Here is a 15,924-nt window from a genome sequence, read left to right on the forward strand (position 1 = left end):
GTGTTCAGTTAGGCTTCTAGAAACACTGCACTGCAACAGTGACTAGACTTTAAAAATCTTAACTGCAAAGCAGTCAGTTGTCCTGCGGCAATGACTGGGTCTTTACTGTTGGACAAATGGTATATAATAGAAAGCAAAGGTTTGATTCAGGTGATGTATTCCTGACCCATTCTCAGTTGACATTAGTGTTTAATGGTATAGTGTCCTCTGGCACTGTATAATTGCTGGGAGGGAGTAAGATTCTAATGCCAGTGTGTAAAGTTTTTTTTAAATTTTTCGTTACAGGCTTATGTTGTGGAGGATAATAAACAACTTATTTTGGAAGGCCAGCTTCATGTTGCTCTCCAGTCAATTGGGAAAGAAGCCTGTTCTTTACCTCAAGTACAGGTAGACCCACTGCTCTGTTTTGAGAGTTTTTGAAAACTGTATCAGTTTATTACAGGCTATTAAGTTGGATCAGTTCTTGCCAGTGGCGCCAAAATAAGGAACATCTCCATGGCATTGGGGGGGGGGGGGGTCTAATTTAAATGTATTTCAACTTAAACGCTAGTGTCAATATTTTCTAATTTTATATTTTAATTTGTTTGAGTGTTGCTCAAACAATTTAAAATGAATTTCTGGGAATAATGCAGAAGGTGCAGCATTGGTTCATTCCAAAGAGGAAGAAAGATCCTAAGGGGAGTAAGGGGTGGCAGTGGCTGACGAGGGAAGTAAAGGGCAGTATAAAAATAACAGAGAAGTATAACATAGCAAAGTTGAGCGGGAAACCGGAGGACTGAGAAGCTTTTAAAGAGCAACAGAAGATAATAAAAAAGGCAATACGCCAAGAAAAAATGAGGTATGAAGGTAACCTAGCCAAGAATATAAAGGAGGATAGTAAAAGCTTCTTTAGGTATGTGAATAGCAAATAAAATAGTTAAGACCAAAATTGGGCCATTGAAGACAGAAACGGGTGAATTTATTATGGGAAACAAGGAAATGGCAGACGAGTTGAACGAGTTGGATCTGTCTTCACTAGGGAAGACACAAACAATCTCCCAGATGTAATAGTGGCCAAAGGAACTAGAGTAAAGGATGAACTGAAGGAAATTTATATTAGGCAAGAAGCGGTGTTGGATAGACTGTTGAGTCTGAAGGCTGATAAGTCCCCGGGACCTGATTGTCTGCATCCCAGGGTACTTAAAGAGATGGCTCTAGAAATCGTGAACACATTGGTAATCATTTTCCAATTCTATAGATTCAGGAACAGTTCCTGCTGGCTGGAGAGTGGCTAATGTTGTCCCACTTTTCAAGAAAGGAGGGAGAGAGAAAACAGGGAATTATAGACCGGTTAGCCTGACGTCAGTGGTGGGAAAGATGCTGGAGTCAATTATAAAAGATGAAATTATGACACATTTGGATAGCAGTAGAAGAATCAGTCTGAGTCAGCATGGATTTATGAAGGGAAAATCATGCTTGACTAATCTTCTGGAGTTTTTTGAGGATGTAACTATGGACAAGGGAGAGCCAGTGGATATAGTGTACCTGGACTTCCAGAAAGCTTTTGATAAAGTCCCACATAGGAGATTAGTGGGCAAAATTAGGGCACATGGTATTGGGGACAGAGTATTGACATGGATTGAAAATTGGCTGGCTGACAGGAAACAAAGAGTAGCGATTAACAGGTCCCTTTCGGAATGGCAGGCTGTGACCAGTGGGGTACCGCAAGATTCGGTGCTGGGACTGCAGCTGTTTACAATATACATTAATGATTTAGATGAAGGAATTAAAAATAACATTAGCAAATTTGCTGATGACACAAAGCTGGGTGGCAGTGTGAAATGTCAGGAGGATGTTATGAGAATGCAGGTGACTTGGACAGGTTGGGTGAGTGGGCAAATGTATGGCAGATGCAGTTTACTGTGGATAAATGTGAGGTTAGGAAATGTGAGTTAGGAAAAGGGGAAATACAACGAGATCTAGGTGTTCTTGTACATCAGTCAATGAAAGCAAGCATGCAGGTACAGCAGGCAGTGAAGAAAGCTAATGGCATGCTGGCCTTTATAACAAGAGGAATTGAGTATAGGAGTAAAGAGGTCCTTCTGCAGCTGTACAGGGCCCTGGTGAGACCCCACCTGGAGTATTGTGTGCAGTTTTGGTCTCCAAATCTGAGGAAGGACATTCTTGCTATTGAGGGAGTGCAGCGTAGGTTTGCAAGGTTAATTCCCGGAATGGCAGGACTGTCATATGGTGAAAGGTTGGAGCGACTGGGCTTGTATACACTGGAATTTAGAAGGATGAGAGGGGATCTGATTGAAACATATAAGATTATTAAGGGATTGGACATGCTGGAGGCAGGAAGCATGTTCCCGCTGATGGGTGAGTCCAGAACTAGAGGCCACAGTTTAAGAATAAGGGGTAGGCCATTTAGAACAGAGATGCGGAAAAAAGTTTTCACCCAGAGAGTGGTGGATATATGGAATGCTCTGCCCCAGAAGGCAGTGGAGGCCAAGTCTCTAGATGCATTCAAGAGAGTTAGATAGAGCTCTTATAGGTAGCGGGGTCAAGGGATATGGGGAGAGGGCAGGAACAGGGTACTGATTGTGTATGATCAGCCATGATCACAGTGAATGGTGATGCTGGCTAGAAGGGCCGAATGGCCTACTCCTGCACCTACTGTCTATTGTCTATTGAATGAGCTGCCTTTGCTCATCCCAAATTGATGCAAGGTGACTCCTCGAATTACTGCAATTCCTGTGGTAATGATGAGGTTCACTGGCAATTAAGGGGCAATGAGGTAAATAAGAATTGGTGTACAAATTGGTTGGGATATTCCCATTGTCTGAGTTTAACAAATGGAAGATTAGCAGGTCTTCAAAGAATGAGAACGTGTAAAGGGTGTGAGACTGTGACAAGTGTATGAGAGACGGTAGATGATAACTAACAAACAAGACCCTTCATGTTTAACTGGATGAGGACAGGAGACTGAGAGAGATATATGAAATCATGCGGGATGTTGATAGGATGAATGCTCAGTCTTCCCAGGTTTTGAGAATCAGTAACTATAGAGCATGTGTTTAAGGTTATGAGCTTAAACCTGAGCTTGTGGATTATACTCTGAGTGCAATATTTAATAGTAACTTTAAACGAAAGATGGTGTGAACTGTGAGAGGAACTCGATAAGTAGGTACAATAACAACTTCTAAAAGATACTTGGACAGGTATGTGGCTAGCAAAGGTTTAGAAGGTTATGAACCCAAAACTGTAAGTGGAATCACCTGGAATGAGATGTCTTGGTCAGCATGCACCAGTTGGGTTGAAGTGCATATTTCTGTACTGGATGATTAAGTTATGACTGTATCATTGAGAGACTGTTATGAAGATCAATGGTAAAGCAAAATATTGGCAAACATGTTTAAAATCCATCAAATTACTAATAAAGTATAGAAAATAGTTTTTGTACTTCTTGCTAATTTACTTAGAACCCTTCAAGGGTACAAAAAGGAAGAGAGTAGCTAAATTTGGTCCCTTGGAAGATGAAACTTAAGTATTAATAAGAACAAATGAGCAGGAAGAGATTTTGGAGAAGTTTTTCAACTTGATAGAAGATGATGCTTTTAATGATAGGTGAAAATGAAAAGATTCCAGGCAAACTGAAGGTTAACAAGTCCTCTGGACAGGATGATCTCATCATGAAGTTGTTAAAGAAGTGGCTGCAGAGATTGAGGGTACATCGGCTGTGATTTTTTTTCAACCACGTCCTTGGATTCTGGAATGATCCCAGCAGATTAGCAAATTACATTTGTAAAAGGAGAGATTTCAAAAGAAGTGAGTGGGAACAGTCTGAATATTCTGCACACCACAGATCCCTTGGAGATGTTGGATTGTGCATAATATGGCACTTAAGTGCCAATGAAAATGTTAGGTTTAAGCGGCCATTGCATTGTTAGAGTGGAGCGTTGAGCCTTTGGCTTATAGAGGCTTCATTTAATTTTTCTTTGTTATTACACAGTAGAGCAGTGGGGATGTCAGATAGGATAGTGGAATGCTCCTTTTGTAGGATGTGGGATGTCAGGAAGACCTCCAGTGTCCCAGATGATGACACCTGCAAGAAGTGCATCCATCTGCCATTTTTTTTCAGCCTGTGTTAAGGAATTGAAGCTGAACCTGGATGAATTCTGAATCATTCACGTGGCTGAGGGGCTGATCAACAGGATGTACAGGGAAATCGTTATGCCCCAAGGTACAGGACAAGTAACTGGGTGATTGTCAAGAGGAGGTAAAGAGATGGTCAGCCAGTGTAGTACTCCTGTGGCCATTCCCCTTAATAGTAGGTGCTACAGGGAGGCATGACCTAGTAGAAGAAAGTTACTGCAGTTAAGTCTCTGGCACTGAGTCTGTTTCTGTGGCTTATAAAAGAAGGGGGGAGAATAGGCAAGCTGTAGTGATGTGGACTAGAAAGGAGGTTCTGTGGATGGGATCAAGATTCCAAGCTAGTTTGTTACTCCTGGGTGCCAGAGTTAGGGATATCTCTGATTGCGTCCACAGCTTTCTTGAATGGGTGGGTGAGCAACCAGAGATCAGGTCTACATCAGTACCAATGACATGGGTGATGAGGTTCTGCAAAGTGAGTTCAGGGAGTTAGGTGCTAAGTTAGAGGACAGGACCTCCAGGGTTGTGATCTCAGGATTGAGATCCATGCCATGTGCTAGTGAGGCCAAGAACAGGAAAATAATGCAGTTTACCATGTAGCAAAGGAGATGGTACAGGAGGGAGGGCTTCAGATTTTTGGATCGTTAGGCTCTCGTCCAAGGAAGGTGGAACCTGTTGTACAGGCAGGGCATTTTTCACCTGAACTGGAGGGGGACTCATGTCCTTGGGGAATGTTTACTGGTGCTGCACTGGGGGGAGAGGGGTGTTTGAAATAGGAGTTGTAGGGGATGGGAACCAGAGCACTGGAGCAGATACTACAGTGTCTGTGGGGGAAAATGTTAAGCCTACATACAGTCAGGAAACAAAAGGCTGAGCATGGTGGGACTAATATTCTGAGCTGTGTGTATTTCAATGCAAGGAGTATCGTAGGAAAGGTAGAGAGCTTGAGGTGTGGATCAGCATGTGGAATTATGACATTGAAGCCATAAGTGAGACATGGTTACAGGAGGGGCAGGATTGGCAGGTCAATGTTCCTGGGTTCCATTGTTTTAGTCTTGATAGAGGGGGAAGGATCAAGGGGTGGGGGGTGGTTGGTATCACTAGTGAAGGGAAATTATAGAAACATAGAAAATAGGTGCAGGAGTAGGCCATTTGGCCCTTTGAGCCTGCACCGCCATTCAGTATGATCATGGCTGATCATCCAACTCAGAACCCTGTACCTGCTTTCGCTCCATATCCCCTGATCCCTTTAGCCACAAGGGCCATATCTAACTTCCTCTTAAATTTAGCCAATGAACCAGCCTCAACTGTTTCCTGTGGCAGAGAATTCCACAGATTCACCACTCTCTGTGTAAAGAAGTTTTTCCTCATCTCGGTCCTAAAAGGCTTCCCCTTTATCCTTAAACCCCTCGTTCCAGACCCCTCGTTCTGGACTTCCCCAACATCGGAAACAATCTTCCTGCATCTAGCCTGTCCAATCCCTTTAGAATTTTATACGTTTCAATAAGATCCCCCCTCAATCTTCTAAATTCCAGTGAGAATAAGCCTAATCGATCTAGCCTTTCTTCATATGAAAGTCCTGCCATCCCAGGAATCAATCTGGTGAACCTCCTCTGTACTCCCTCTATGGCAAGAATGTCTTTCCTCAGATTAGGGGACCAAAACTGCACACAATATTCTAGGTGCGGTCTCACCAAGGCCTTGTACAACTGCAGTAGGACCTCCCTGCTCCTATACTCAAATCCTTTTGCTATGAATGCCAACATACCATTTGCCTTTTTCACCGCCTGCTGTACCTGTATGCCCACCTTCAATGACTGGTGTACAATGACACCCAGGTCTCGTTGCATCTCCCCTTTTTCTAATCGGTCACCGTTCAGATAATAAACTGTTTTCCTGTTCTTGCAACCAAAGTGGATAACCTCACATTTATCCACATTAAATTGCATCTGCCATGAACTTGCCCACTCACCTAACCTATCCAGGTCACCCTGCATCCTCTTGGCATCCTCCTCACAGCTAACACCGCCACCCAGCTTCATGTCATCCACAAACTTGGAGATGCTGCATTTAATTCCCTCGTCTAAATCATTAATATATATTGTAAACAACTGGGGTCCCAGCACTGAGCCTTGCGGTACCCTACTAGTCACTGCCTGCCATTCTGAAAAGGTCCCGTTTACTCCCACTCTTTGCTTCCTGTCTGCCAACCAATTCTCTATCCACATCAATACCATACCCCCAATACCGTGTGCTTTAAGTTTGCACACTAATCTCCTGTGTGGGACTTTGTCAAAAGCTTTTTGAAAATCTAAATATACCACATCCACTGGCTCTCCCCATTCCACTCTACTAGTTACATCTTCAAAAAATTCTATAAGATTCATCAGACATGATTTTTCTTTCACAAATCCATGCTGACTTTGTCCGATGATTTCACCTCTTTCCAAATGTGCTGTTATCACATCTTTGATAACGGACTCTAGCATTTTCCCCGCCACCGATGTCAGAATAACCGGTCTATAATTCCCCGATTTCTCTCTCCCTCCTTTTTTTAAAAAAGTGGGGTTACATTAGCCACCCTCCAATCCTCATGAACTAATCCAGAATCTAAGGAGTTCTGAAAAATTATCACTAATGCATCCACTATTTCTTGGGCTACTTCCTTATGCACTCTGGAATGCAGACCATCTGGCCCTGGGGATTTATCTGCCTTTAATCCCTTCACTTTGCCTAACACCACTTCCCTACTAACATGTATTTCCCTCAGTTCCTCCATCTCACTAGACCCTCGGTCCCCTACTATTTCTGGAAGATTATTTATGTCCTCCTTAGTGAAGACAGAACCAAAGTAGTTATTCAATTGGTCTGCCATGACTTTGTTCCCTATGATCAATTCACCTGTTTCTGACTGTAAAGGACCTACATTTGTCTTGGCCAATCTTTTTCTTTTTACATATCTGTAAAAGCTTTTACAGTCAGTTTTTATGTTCCCTGCCAGCTTTCTCATGGCAGTGCTCAGGACAGACGGGAGAGCTCATCAACTGAGGCTATGTGGGTGGAGCTAAGAAATAAGGAAGGGATGACCACAATAAACTGATTGTTATTGACTACCCAATGCCAGAGGAGTAAATTTGTTGAGACATCTGTTGTAAGAAACGCAAGGTTGTGATAGGTGATTTTAACTTTACATATCTTGACTGGGACTCCCTTACTGTAAAAAGGCTGGATGGGATTGAGTTTATCAAATATGTTCCGGAAAGTTTCCTTAATAGTTACACATCCCAACCGCAGAGGGTGTAATCCTACATCTCGTATTAGGGAATGCGAGAGGGCAGGTGACAGAAGTTTGTGTAGGGGAATGCTTTGCATCTAGTGATCATAATGCTATTATTTTCAAGATAATTATGGAAAAGGATGCACCTAGTCCTCAGTTGATACTCTAAATTAGAGAAAGACCAATTTTGATGGTATCAGAAAGGATCTGGCAGGTGTGGATTGGGAAGGGTTGTTTTCTGCCAATGGTATACTTGGTAAGTGGGAAGTCTTCAAAGTGAAATTTTGTATGATCCTGTCAGAATAAAATGCAAGAATAATGGTTTAGAGAACCTTGAATTTCAAGAGAGATTGAGGCCCTGGTTAAGAAAAAGGAGGAGGTACAGAGCTGTAAACAGAACGGAGCAAATGAGGTACTTGAGTATAAGGTATACAAGAGGACACTGAAGAAGCAAATCAGGAGGGCAAAAAAGCATATTCACTTTTTCTATGATACTTTTTATTAAAGTGTAATAGGTGCAGACTGAAGCACCTTAAAAGTGTGAATATGAGTGAAAGTGTGAATATGAGTGAAGTGGTGTAGAGGCTGTATGGAATGTGTATTTTTATCTTGTATGTTCCAGGAGGCACAGGAAATGGTTCTGTTGAAATTCATACGGCCAGAGCAGCCACAGTTGCCTGCACGACCAAGCCTGGAACAGCTTTCACATCTCATTAAGATCAGCCTTCACTACCCTGAATGCTATGACCATTCATTCCATCGAAAGAGGTTTGTAAATCATTGAGACTTAATTCAAAGTTATGTGGGTAAAAAAACATCCAAACTTTAACCTTTATTCCAGAAGCGAGTTTATAAAGTTCCATTGTTCTGTTGTTTAAGAAAGGCTCTAATGAAAAGCTGGGAGATTATAGGGTAAATTATTGGAAGGTATTGTAAAGGACAGCATATTTAAGTATTTGGATAGATGGCCTGAATAGGGATAGCCAACCTGGCTTCGTGTGTGGCAGGTCATGTGTAACTAATCTTAGTTTTTATGGAGTTTCTGAGGAAGGTTAGTGAGGGCAAGGTGAGGATATCTTGATCTCAGGGTGAAGTAGTAATTGGATTCAATGTTTGCTTAGCAGGAGAAGCCAGAAAATGAAAGCAAATGGTTGTCATTGATTAGAGGCCTGTGCTGTGCTGCAGATCAGTGTTGTTCGTCACCTATATTAATGATTTGGGTAAAATGACAAACTGGATCAGCAAACTTGTTGATAACATCACAAGATATTGGGGGTGTAGTGCACAGTAGGTAAGGCTATCAAAGCTTGCAAAGTGATTTGGACCAACTGGGTAAATGGGATGAAAAATGGCAGATAGAATTTAATGGAGACAAGTGTGATTGTTCTCCCTTGGGAGAGCAAACCAGGGATAAGACTTGCACTGTTACTGGTATGGCATTATGGAGTGCAGTAGAATAAAGGGACCTGGGAATACAGATCCATAACTCCTTGACAATTCCTTCATAAATCAGGGCATTGAGCACAGGTTATGTTGAAGTTGTACAATGTTGTATGAAGTTGGTCATCTCCCTACAGGAACAATAACTTGACAATACAGAAAACTTCTATTGATGTTGACAAGACTTGAGGACCTAAGTTACATGGAGAGGTTCAATAGGTCAGGACTTTATTCCCTAAAGCACAGGAGAATGAGATTGAGGTCTTCTCGGAGTATACAAAATTGAAGGGAATCGATATGGTGTATGCTTGCAGGCTTTTTTCCATCAGAAGGATATCAGAGTAGATTGTCGGTGTCTTTTTCCAGGTTATGAGCTAAGTCAAATTTATCAAAATGGGGTAACATTTTGAGCTGAAAAGCAAGTTAGTGAAGGAAAATAATATTGGAATGAAGGACCATAAAGAAAATAAAATATTAAAGGTAAAACCACAAGAGTTTTTGTTGGTTTATGTGATCATTCATGAACTGAACGATAATGCAAAAAAATTGTATTATTAGATGTTAAAAGAAATATTCTGTTCATTTTCTTCCCTGTGTTTTTGATGCTCAGGTGGAAATAGTTTTTGTACTTACACAACTTTTAGCTTAATATTTGTGCATATTTAAATTCAATTATTTGTGCACAGGCATTTGCTTAACTCTTGTTAAGAATTTTTTTTTTCCCCTGTTCCACAGTTTGTGTTTAGTACCAGTTACCCTTGTTCTTTTCAACTGCTGTCAGATTGAAGTGGACATTATCGTTGATCTACGGCACAAGGCCACAAGGTAAGGTCACACTCTGCAAACACATTTATTTGGCCAAGAGACGCTTGACGTTTTTCCACATTGATATCTAGTTAGATGCCACATTGGAGATATTTAGGACAAATGATTCAAAGCATGTGAATATAATTCAGACTTTGACAGCAGGAATTTGAAAGTAAGGCTGGAGCAATAACATATCCAAAATTTTGTTTGCAAACTCAGTTCACTAATAACAGTTTGGAAATGTGCCCTGCATTGTTGTCCACTTTGTAATTATATTCATATTGATATACATTATAATTATAATCCCAGGGTGGACATGGCTAATACAAGAGAGCATAATTTTAAGGTGATTGGAGGGAAGTGTAGGGGGACGTCAGAAGTAGGTTTTGCTTTAGAGCAGTGATTACATGGCACATGCTGCCAGGAGTGGTGGTGATGCAGACACATTAGAGACATTTAAGAAAAGAAAAATAGAGGGCTATCAGAAGAGGTAGATTGATCTTGGAGTAAGTTAAAAGGTTGGCAAAACATTGTGGGCTGAAGAGCCTGTACCGTTCTAATCCCAAGGTTTCTATCTAGGAGCCCATTCATAACATGAAGAACTTGTATGAAGCTTCTCAACTTTTTAAATTTATATTTTGCTAGTTTTTCCTGCTTATTCTCAGGGTTAGTAGGATACACTGGTCTGAATCTACTTTTCCATCCAGTTTACTAAATTATCACATGGCTAAGTGGGCAGGCACTTTTCAAGCCAGGTCATGCATTCTAGTGCCACACCATTAGCTTGAGCAAACTGCGAGAATGCTGCACTGGCTGTGACTGAAAGGAGATGCTTAGTCAAGCCCCTTGTCCATTCATGAGGGTAAGTGCACCATTTCAAAGACAAATGACTGTTATCCTTGCTACTCTGACCAATATTTTCACTCCAGTCAATATTTATAGGTAATTGGTCACAAACTACTTGTGAGAGCTTCCAGTTCATGAGCATAAGTACCATACCCATGATAGTACAGCAATGATGGCACTTCAAAATTACTTTGTTGCCTTTAGGACTGTTTCAAGATTTTACACAATATAAATATCACCTTTATCTTCTGCCTTACCTGCTATTGCCCCCACTCTCCCATTACTAGTGGTTCCTTTCCTCCACCCACCCTGTGGCTACTAAATACACCTTCCTTGAATCGGAATATAAATAGGGAGGTGTAATGTCTATTTATTACTGCTATTTAGTGAGATCTTGTTTGATCTTTTACCTTGGCACCGCTGGCCCACACCCGAAGATTTCACTGATACTTGGGACCATCGTCCTTTCCTACTACCCACTTTCAAGTTCTTTGAGCCTGCCTCCCTGCTTTTCCTCTGGCTTCCCTCTTGTTTTTGGTTCTCCCCTGCTTCCTTCTCACTCAGTTGTTTTCCCTCTTTCAATGTTGAACTTGTGTTCCTAAATATTTCAACTATTTTAATATAAATATAATAACTTAAACACTGTTATTCTCTGCACTCATCTATCAGCAGGTGAAATTTTGCTATTTTCCTAGGTTTGTTCTTCAAGCCCTTTAATGCATGACGTTGTCAGTGGCTGACTAAATACAAAGCCTCTTCCAATTTGACAGCTTGAATTCAGTTCATTGGCCATTTAAGACTCTAGAGCTGGTGCATAAATTCAGATTTTGTTCTACCCTTTGCCCAGCTTCATTGTACTTTATCCTCAGTGGATATCACCACTGCTAATCAGCTTTCATTTCTTTTTAGTCTTAGTTGTTGATAATTATTAACTACTTTTGAAGTTCATTTTCTACTGGGGGACCATGCGTGTACCCCACAGTAAGGGTAAAGCTTAAGACGCAGCCTCCTGGAGCTGATCAGTGTCATGATGGTATGCTTGCAGTGCACACTGTCATTGTCAAAAAACCCAGTCCTGGGTTCTTCCCATCTACTGTTTCACATGGGAATCCAGGAGTTGCTGTCAGCAATATCTTGGTCATCTACGGTCTGTGCTGTTGCACTCTTCACATGCACGGTAACAATCAGACATTTTGATGTGAAGTACAACTTTATGTTGAACATAGAACAGTGCAATACAGGAGCAGGTCCTTCAGTCACTTATGCTGAAAATTAAATGCTCCACTTTCAATACTGAGCATTGTGAGCATGCTATGTTGTCGCAGGAATATACGGCAGAACTTATGGGCACATCCTTAGTTGTTAACGCATGACATTACATTGTGTGTTTCAATGTACATGTGATAAATCTAAATCTGAATCTGAGCAAACTAATATCTTCTGCCTATATAGTGGCCACATTCCTCCATCCTCTGCATATCTGTCTATCGAAGAGCCTCTTAAATGCCAAGACCGAGCCCAGGTTGCTGGTGCTGAGTAACAGACTGTGTTTAATTTGTTTCACTGCTCAGTGTGTGCTGTTTTCAGACCCCTGCCAGATTTGGTCGCATTGGGAAGGGGAAAATTAGCACCACTGCCAATAGAATCATTGGAGCAGCTGTCATCAGTCAACAATCAGTGTCATGGTCATACAACACAGAAACAGGCCCTTCTGCCCAACTGGTCCATGCCACCCAAGATTCCCATCTAAGCTGGTCCCATTTACTCATGTTTGATTCAAATCCTGTAGCTGTCTAGTAATATTAATGTACCTGCCTCTACCACATGTTGGTACATTCCATATATTAACCACTCTCTGGCCAAAAATTTGCCCCTCAGGTTCCTTTTAAATTTCTCCTCTCTCATCTTAAACCTGTGCCCTCTAGTTCTTTATTCTCTAGTGCTCTCCTTCATTTCTGACACAGTGCTGCTATTCTAATCTGTGTCAGAAAGACTTTCCCTAAAGGAGAAGAGAAGGCCTGTCTTTTATCAGTATATTTTTCTCCTTTCTTGCAGCCCGGAAATGCTGGAGGTTCATGGTTCTTTCACGTGGCTTGGGCAGACTCAGTACAAATTTCAGCTGAAAGGGCAGGAGGTCCACACAGTTCCACTGAAGGCTTGTTTCATCCACGCCGGGGTCTACAACCTTGGCACTCCCCGGGTCTTTGCCAAACTGGCTGATCAGAGTGTGCAGTGTGAAACCAGCCAGCAGAACACCACTCCAGCCCTGATCATCATCAACAATGTCTGATAGTCATGAATCTCAGATGGAATCATAATGGTCATTCTCTTTTGTAGCTATGTTTGAGATATCCTGCAGTTCTACTTTGCACCTTAAATTCAGAACTAATATTGAGAAATTGTACAGTACAGATGAGGGATTGGATGAGGGGTAATTGGGAAGGGGAATAGAGCTTAAAACAGACTCAAAATTATTTTTTAAGTCTTTCACAATAAAAGGCACTCTGTGTATTCTCTGTATGTAATATGGGTTTGAATATATTTATCATTCACCTCTGCTTATAGTTGGACCTATTTTTTTTAAATGTGAGCATTGGGTATAAGGTGGGGCATCTGTTAGTAAATGCTTTGTTTAAAAATGCTGTCACCTATTCCAGCACATCTGAAAGGTGGGGGCATTTGCATCTTTGGCTTAATTTGTCAGCCTCACGTGCTTGGTGACTGAACCAAAAGGTGTTGATCACTCGGGTATAGTTTGTGGTGGGGGGGTGGGTATGCATTAATTGCACGAACTAACAATTCACTGCTACAACAAATTTCCAAATCAATTGTTTTGTGTTCAACCTTTTGAAGTATAAAATTAAATATTGCTTGATGTCTTGGATTTTTGCCCCTTTTTACCTCCTGACGCGATTCTCACTATCTCAGGTTTACAACAAGCTGAATAATGGAGCAAGTATCTACTTTGATTTTTCTCTCAGTTGGTTTAATTCAATTGAAAGTTTGTCTTTTTCCACAGCCACAGGGTGTTAACGTGAAGTGGATCCAGCTAGCTACATTATAATGGAACTTTTCAAATTCAATGTGTTATTTAATGTGTAACAAACTTAAATGAAAACAAATGTCTTTTCAAGAAATGATGTATTATATTTATAGGTAATGTCTGTAAATAGAATAAAACATAACCCATACAAAAATGTTTGCTTCTGGCTGTTTTGTATTCTGATAACTTTAACTCATAAATAACATCTTTCCACCCTCATCAGGAGAATGGAGGTGAAGAGCATCAGTAGCTTTAAGTTCTTTGACATCATCATATCAGAGAATCATTGGACCAGCATGTAAGTGCCATCACAGAGAAGACACAGCAGCCCCTCTATTTTCAGTTTGTGTAGATTCAGCATGTCAGCAAAATCTTTGACAGCACATGGGAGAGTATCCTAACTGGTAGCATCACAATCTGGTATGGAAACAGCAATGCCCAGGAACAGGCAAGTCTACAGAAAGTGGTGGGTATAGACTAAAACATCGCAGACAAAGCCTCCCCACCATTCAAATGGTGTCAAATGAAAGCAGCGTCCGTCAACAAAGAATCCCCCCATTCATGCCATGCTCTCTTCTCGCTACTACGATCCAGAAGCCTTAGGTCCCACACCACCCGGTTCAGGAACAGTTATTTCCCTATAAGCATCAGGTTCCTGAATAGCATGTATACTTTCACCCACCACAACTGAACTGAATCCTACAGACTCACTTCCAAGGACTCTTTGCAACTTGTGTTCTCAGTACTGTTTTGTTTGTATAATTGTATGTATTTTGCTAATTGGTTGTTCATCAGCCTTTGTTCATTTATAGTTTTTAATAAATTCTATTGTATTTCTTCATTTTGTAAATGCCCGAAAGAGAATGAATCTTCACGGTAAGATATAGTAACATACACTCAGTGGCCATTTTATTAGGTACACCTGCATATTAATGCAAATATGTCTCTAATCAACTAATCATGTGTCAGTTTGCAGATACGGTCAAGAGGTTCAGTTATTCAGACCAAACAGAATGGGGAAGAAATGTGATTTAAGTGACTTTGACCATGGAATGATTGTTGGAACCAGATGAGCGGTATGAGTATCTCAGAAACTGCTAATCGCCTGCATTTTTCACATACAATAATCTCTACAGAGAATAATGGGGGGGGGGGGGAAACACCCAAAAGATGTCCACTGAGTGGTAGTTCTGTGGGCAAAAATACCTCATTAATGAGATAGGTCAGACAAGATTGATTCAAGCTAATGGGAAGGCAACAGTAACTCAAATAATTACATAACACAATAGCATTTTGCACAAGAGCATTTCTCAATGCACAATACTTGAGTTCAAGTACATTCATTATCGAAGTATAAATGTGTCACCATATGCAACACAGATTCATTTTCTTGTGGACAACCACAATAAATGAGAAACACAATAGAATCAAGGAACGACTGCACCCAACAGGATAGACAACAAACAATGTGCAAAAAAAACTGCAAATACAAAAGAAAAAATGAAATTACAAATATATAAGCAATAAATGTCAAGAACATGAGATGAAGAATCCTTGAAAGTGAGCCCATGGGTTGTGGGAACTGTTCAGTTATGGGGCGAGTGAAATTATTCTCTCTGGTTCAAAACCTGATGTTTGTGGGCTAATAACTGGTCTTGAACCTGGTAGTGTGGGTTCTGAGGCTTCTGTACCACCTTCTTGAAGGCAACAGTGAGAAGAGCATAGCCTGGATAGTAGGAGTCCTTGATGGATGCTGCTTTCCTTGGATCTATGACGTGGCCAAAACAGTGACTTGGATGGCACGGGAGAAGGAATGGCTACTTAGAGTGCAAGGCTTCAGATGTTTCAGAATGGACAGGGAGGGGGGTAAAAGAGATGGGGGTGTGGCACTGCTAATCGGAGATAGTGTCACAGCTGTAGAAAAGGAGTAAGTCATGGAGGGTTTGTCTATTGATTCTCTTTGTGGAAGTAACAGGAAGGGGTTAATTACTGGGTGTTCTTTTTATAGGCCATCCAATAGTAACAGAGACATCGAGGAGCAGATAGGGAGACAGATTCTGGAACGGTGCAATAAGAACAGGGTTGTTGTGATGGGAGATTTTAATTTCCCAAATATTGAATGGCATCTCCTTTGAGCAAGGGGTTTAGACGGAGTGGAGTTTGTTAGGTATGTTCAGGAAGGTTTTCTGACACAATATGTAGATAAGCCTACAAGAGGAGAGACTGTACTTGATCTGGTATTGGGGAAATGAACCTGGTCAGGTGTCAGGTCTCTCAGTGGGAGAGCAATTTGGAGAGGAGCAGACAAGTTAGGAAAATGTTTAATTGGACTAAGGGGAAATATGAAGCTATCAGGCAGGAATTTGGAAGCAGCTGTTCT

At 41.2% G+C, this 15,924-nt stretch overlaps 1 protein-coding gene across 5 annotated transcripts in view; it reads left to right on the forward strand.

The window, feature by feature from the left end:
- trappc8 (trafficking protein particle complex subunit 8) overlaps nucleotides 1-13,708 on the forward strand; it is a 167,772-nt gene extending 154,064 nt beyond the window's left edge. For all 5 annotated transcript variants that reach the window (XM_059977137.1, XM_059977153.1, XM_059977162.1 and 2 more), the window contains 4 exons: nucleotides 286-387; nucleotides 8,031-8,176; nucleotides 9,584-9,673; nucleotides 12,557-13,708. In XM_059977137.1, the coding sequence (XP_059833120.1) occupies nucleotides 286-387; nucleotides 8,031-8,176; nucleotides 9,584-9,673; nucleotides 12,557-12,791 (573 nt within the window). In that variant the 3' untranslated portion in view covers nucleotides 12,792-13,708. The remainder of the gene's footprint in view (nucleotides 1-285; nucleotides 388-8,030; nucleotides 8,177-9,583; nucleotides 9,674-12,556) is intronic.
- Nucleotides 13,709-15,924: the final 2,216 nt, after the last annotated feature.

The sequence above is a fragment of the Hypanus sabinus genome, chromosome 1, assembly GCF_030144855.1.
Source record: "Hypanus sabinus isolate sHypSab1 chromosome 1, sHypSab1.hap1, whole genome shotgun sequence".
Classification (NCBI taxonomy): Eukaryota; Metazoa; Chordata; class Chondrichthyes; order Myliobatiformes; family Dasyatidae; genus Hypanus; species Hypanus sabinus.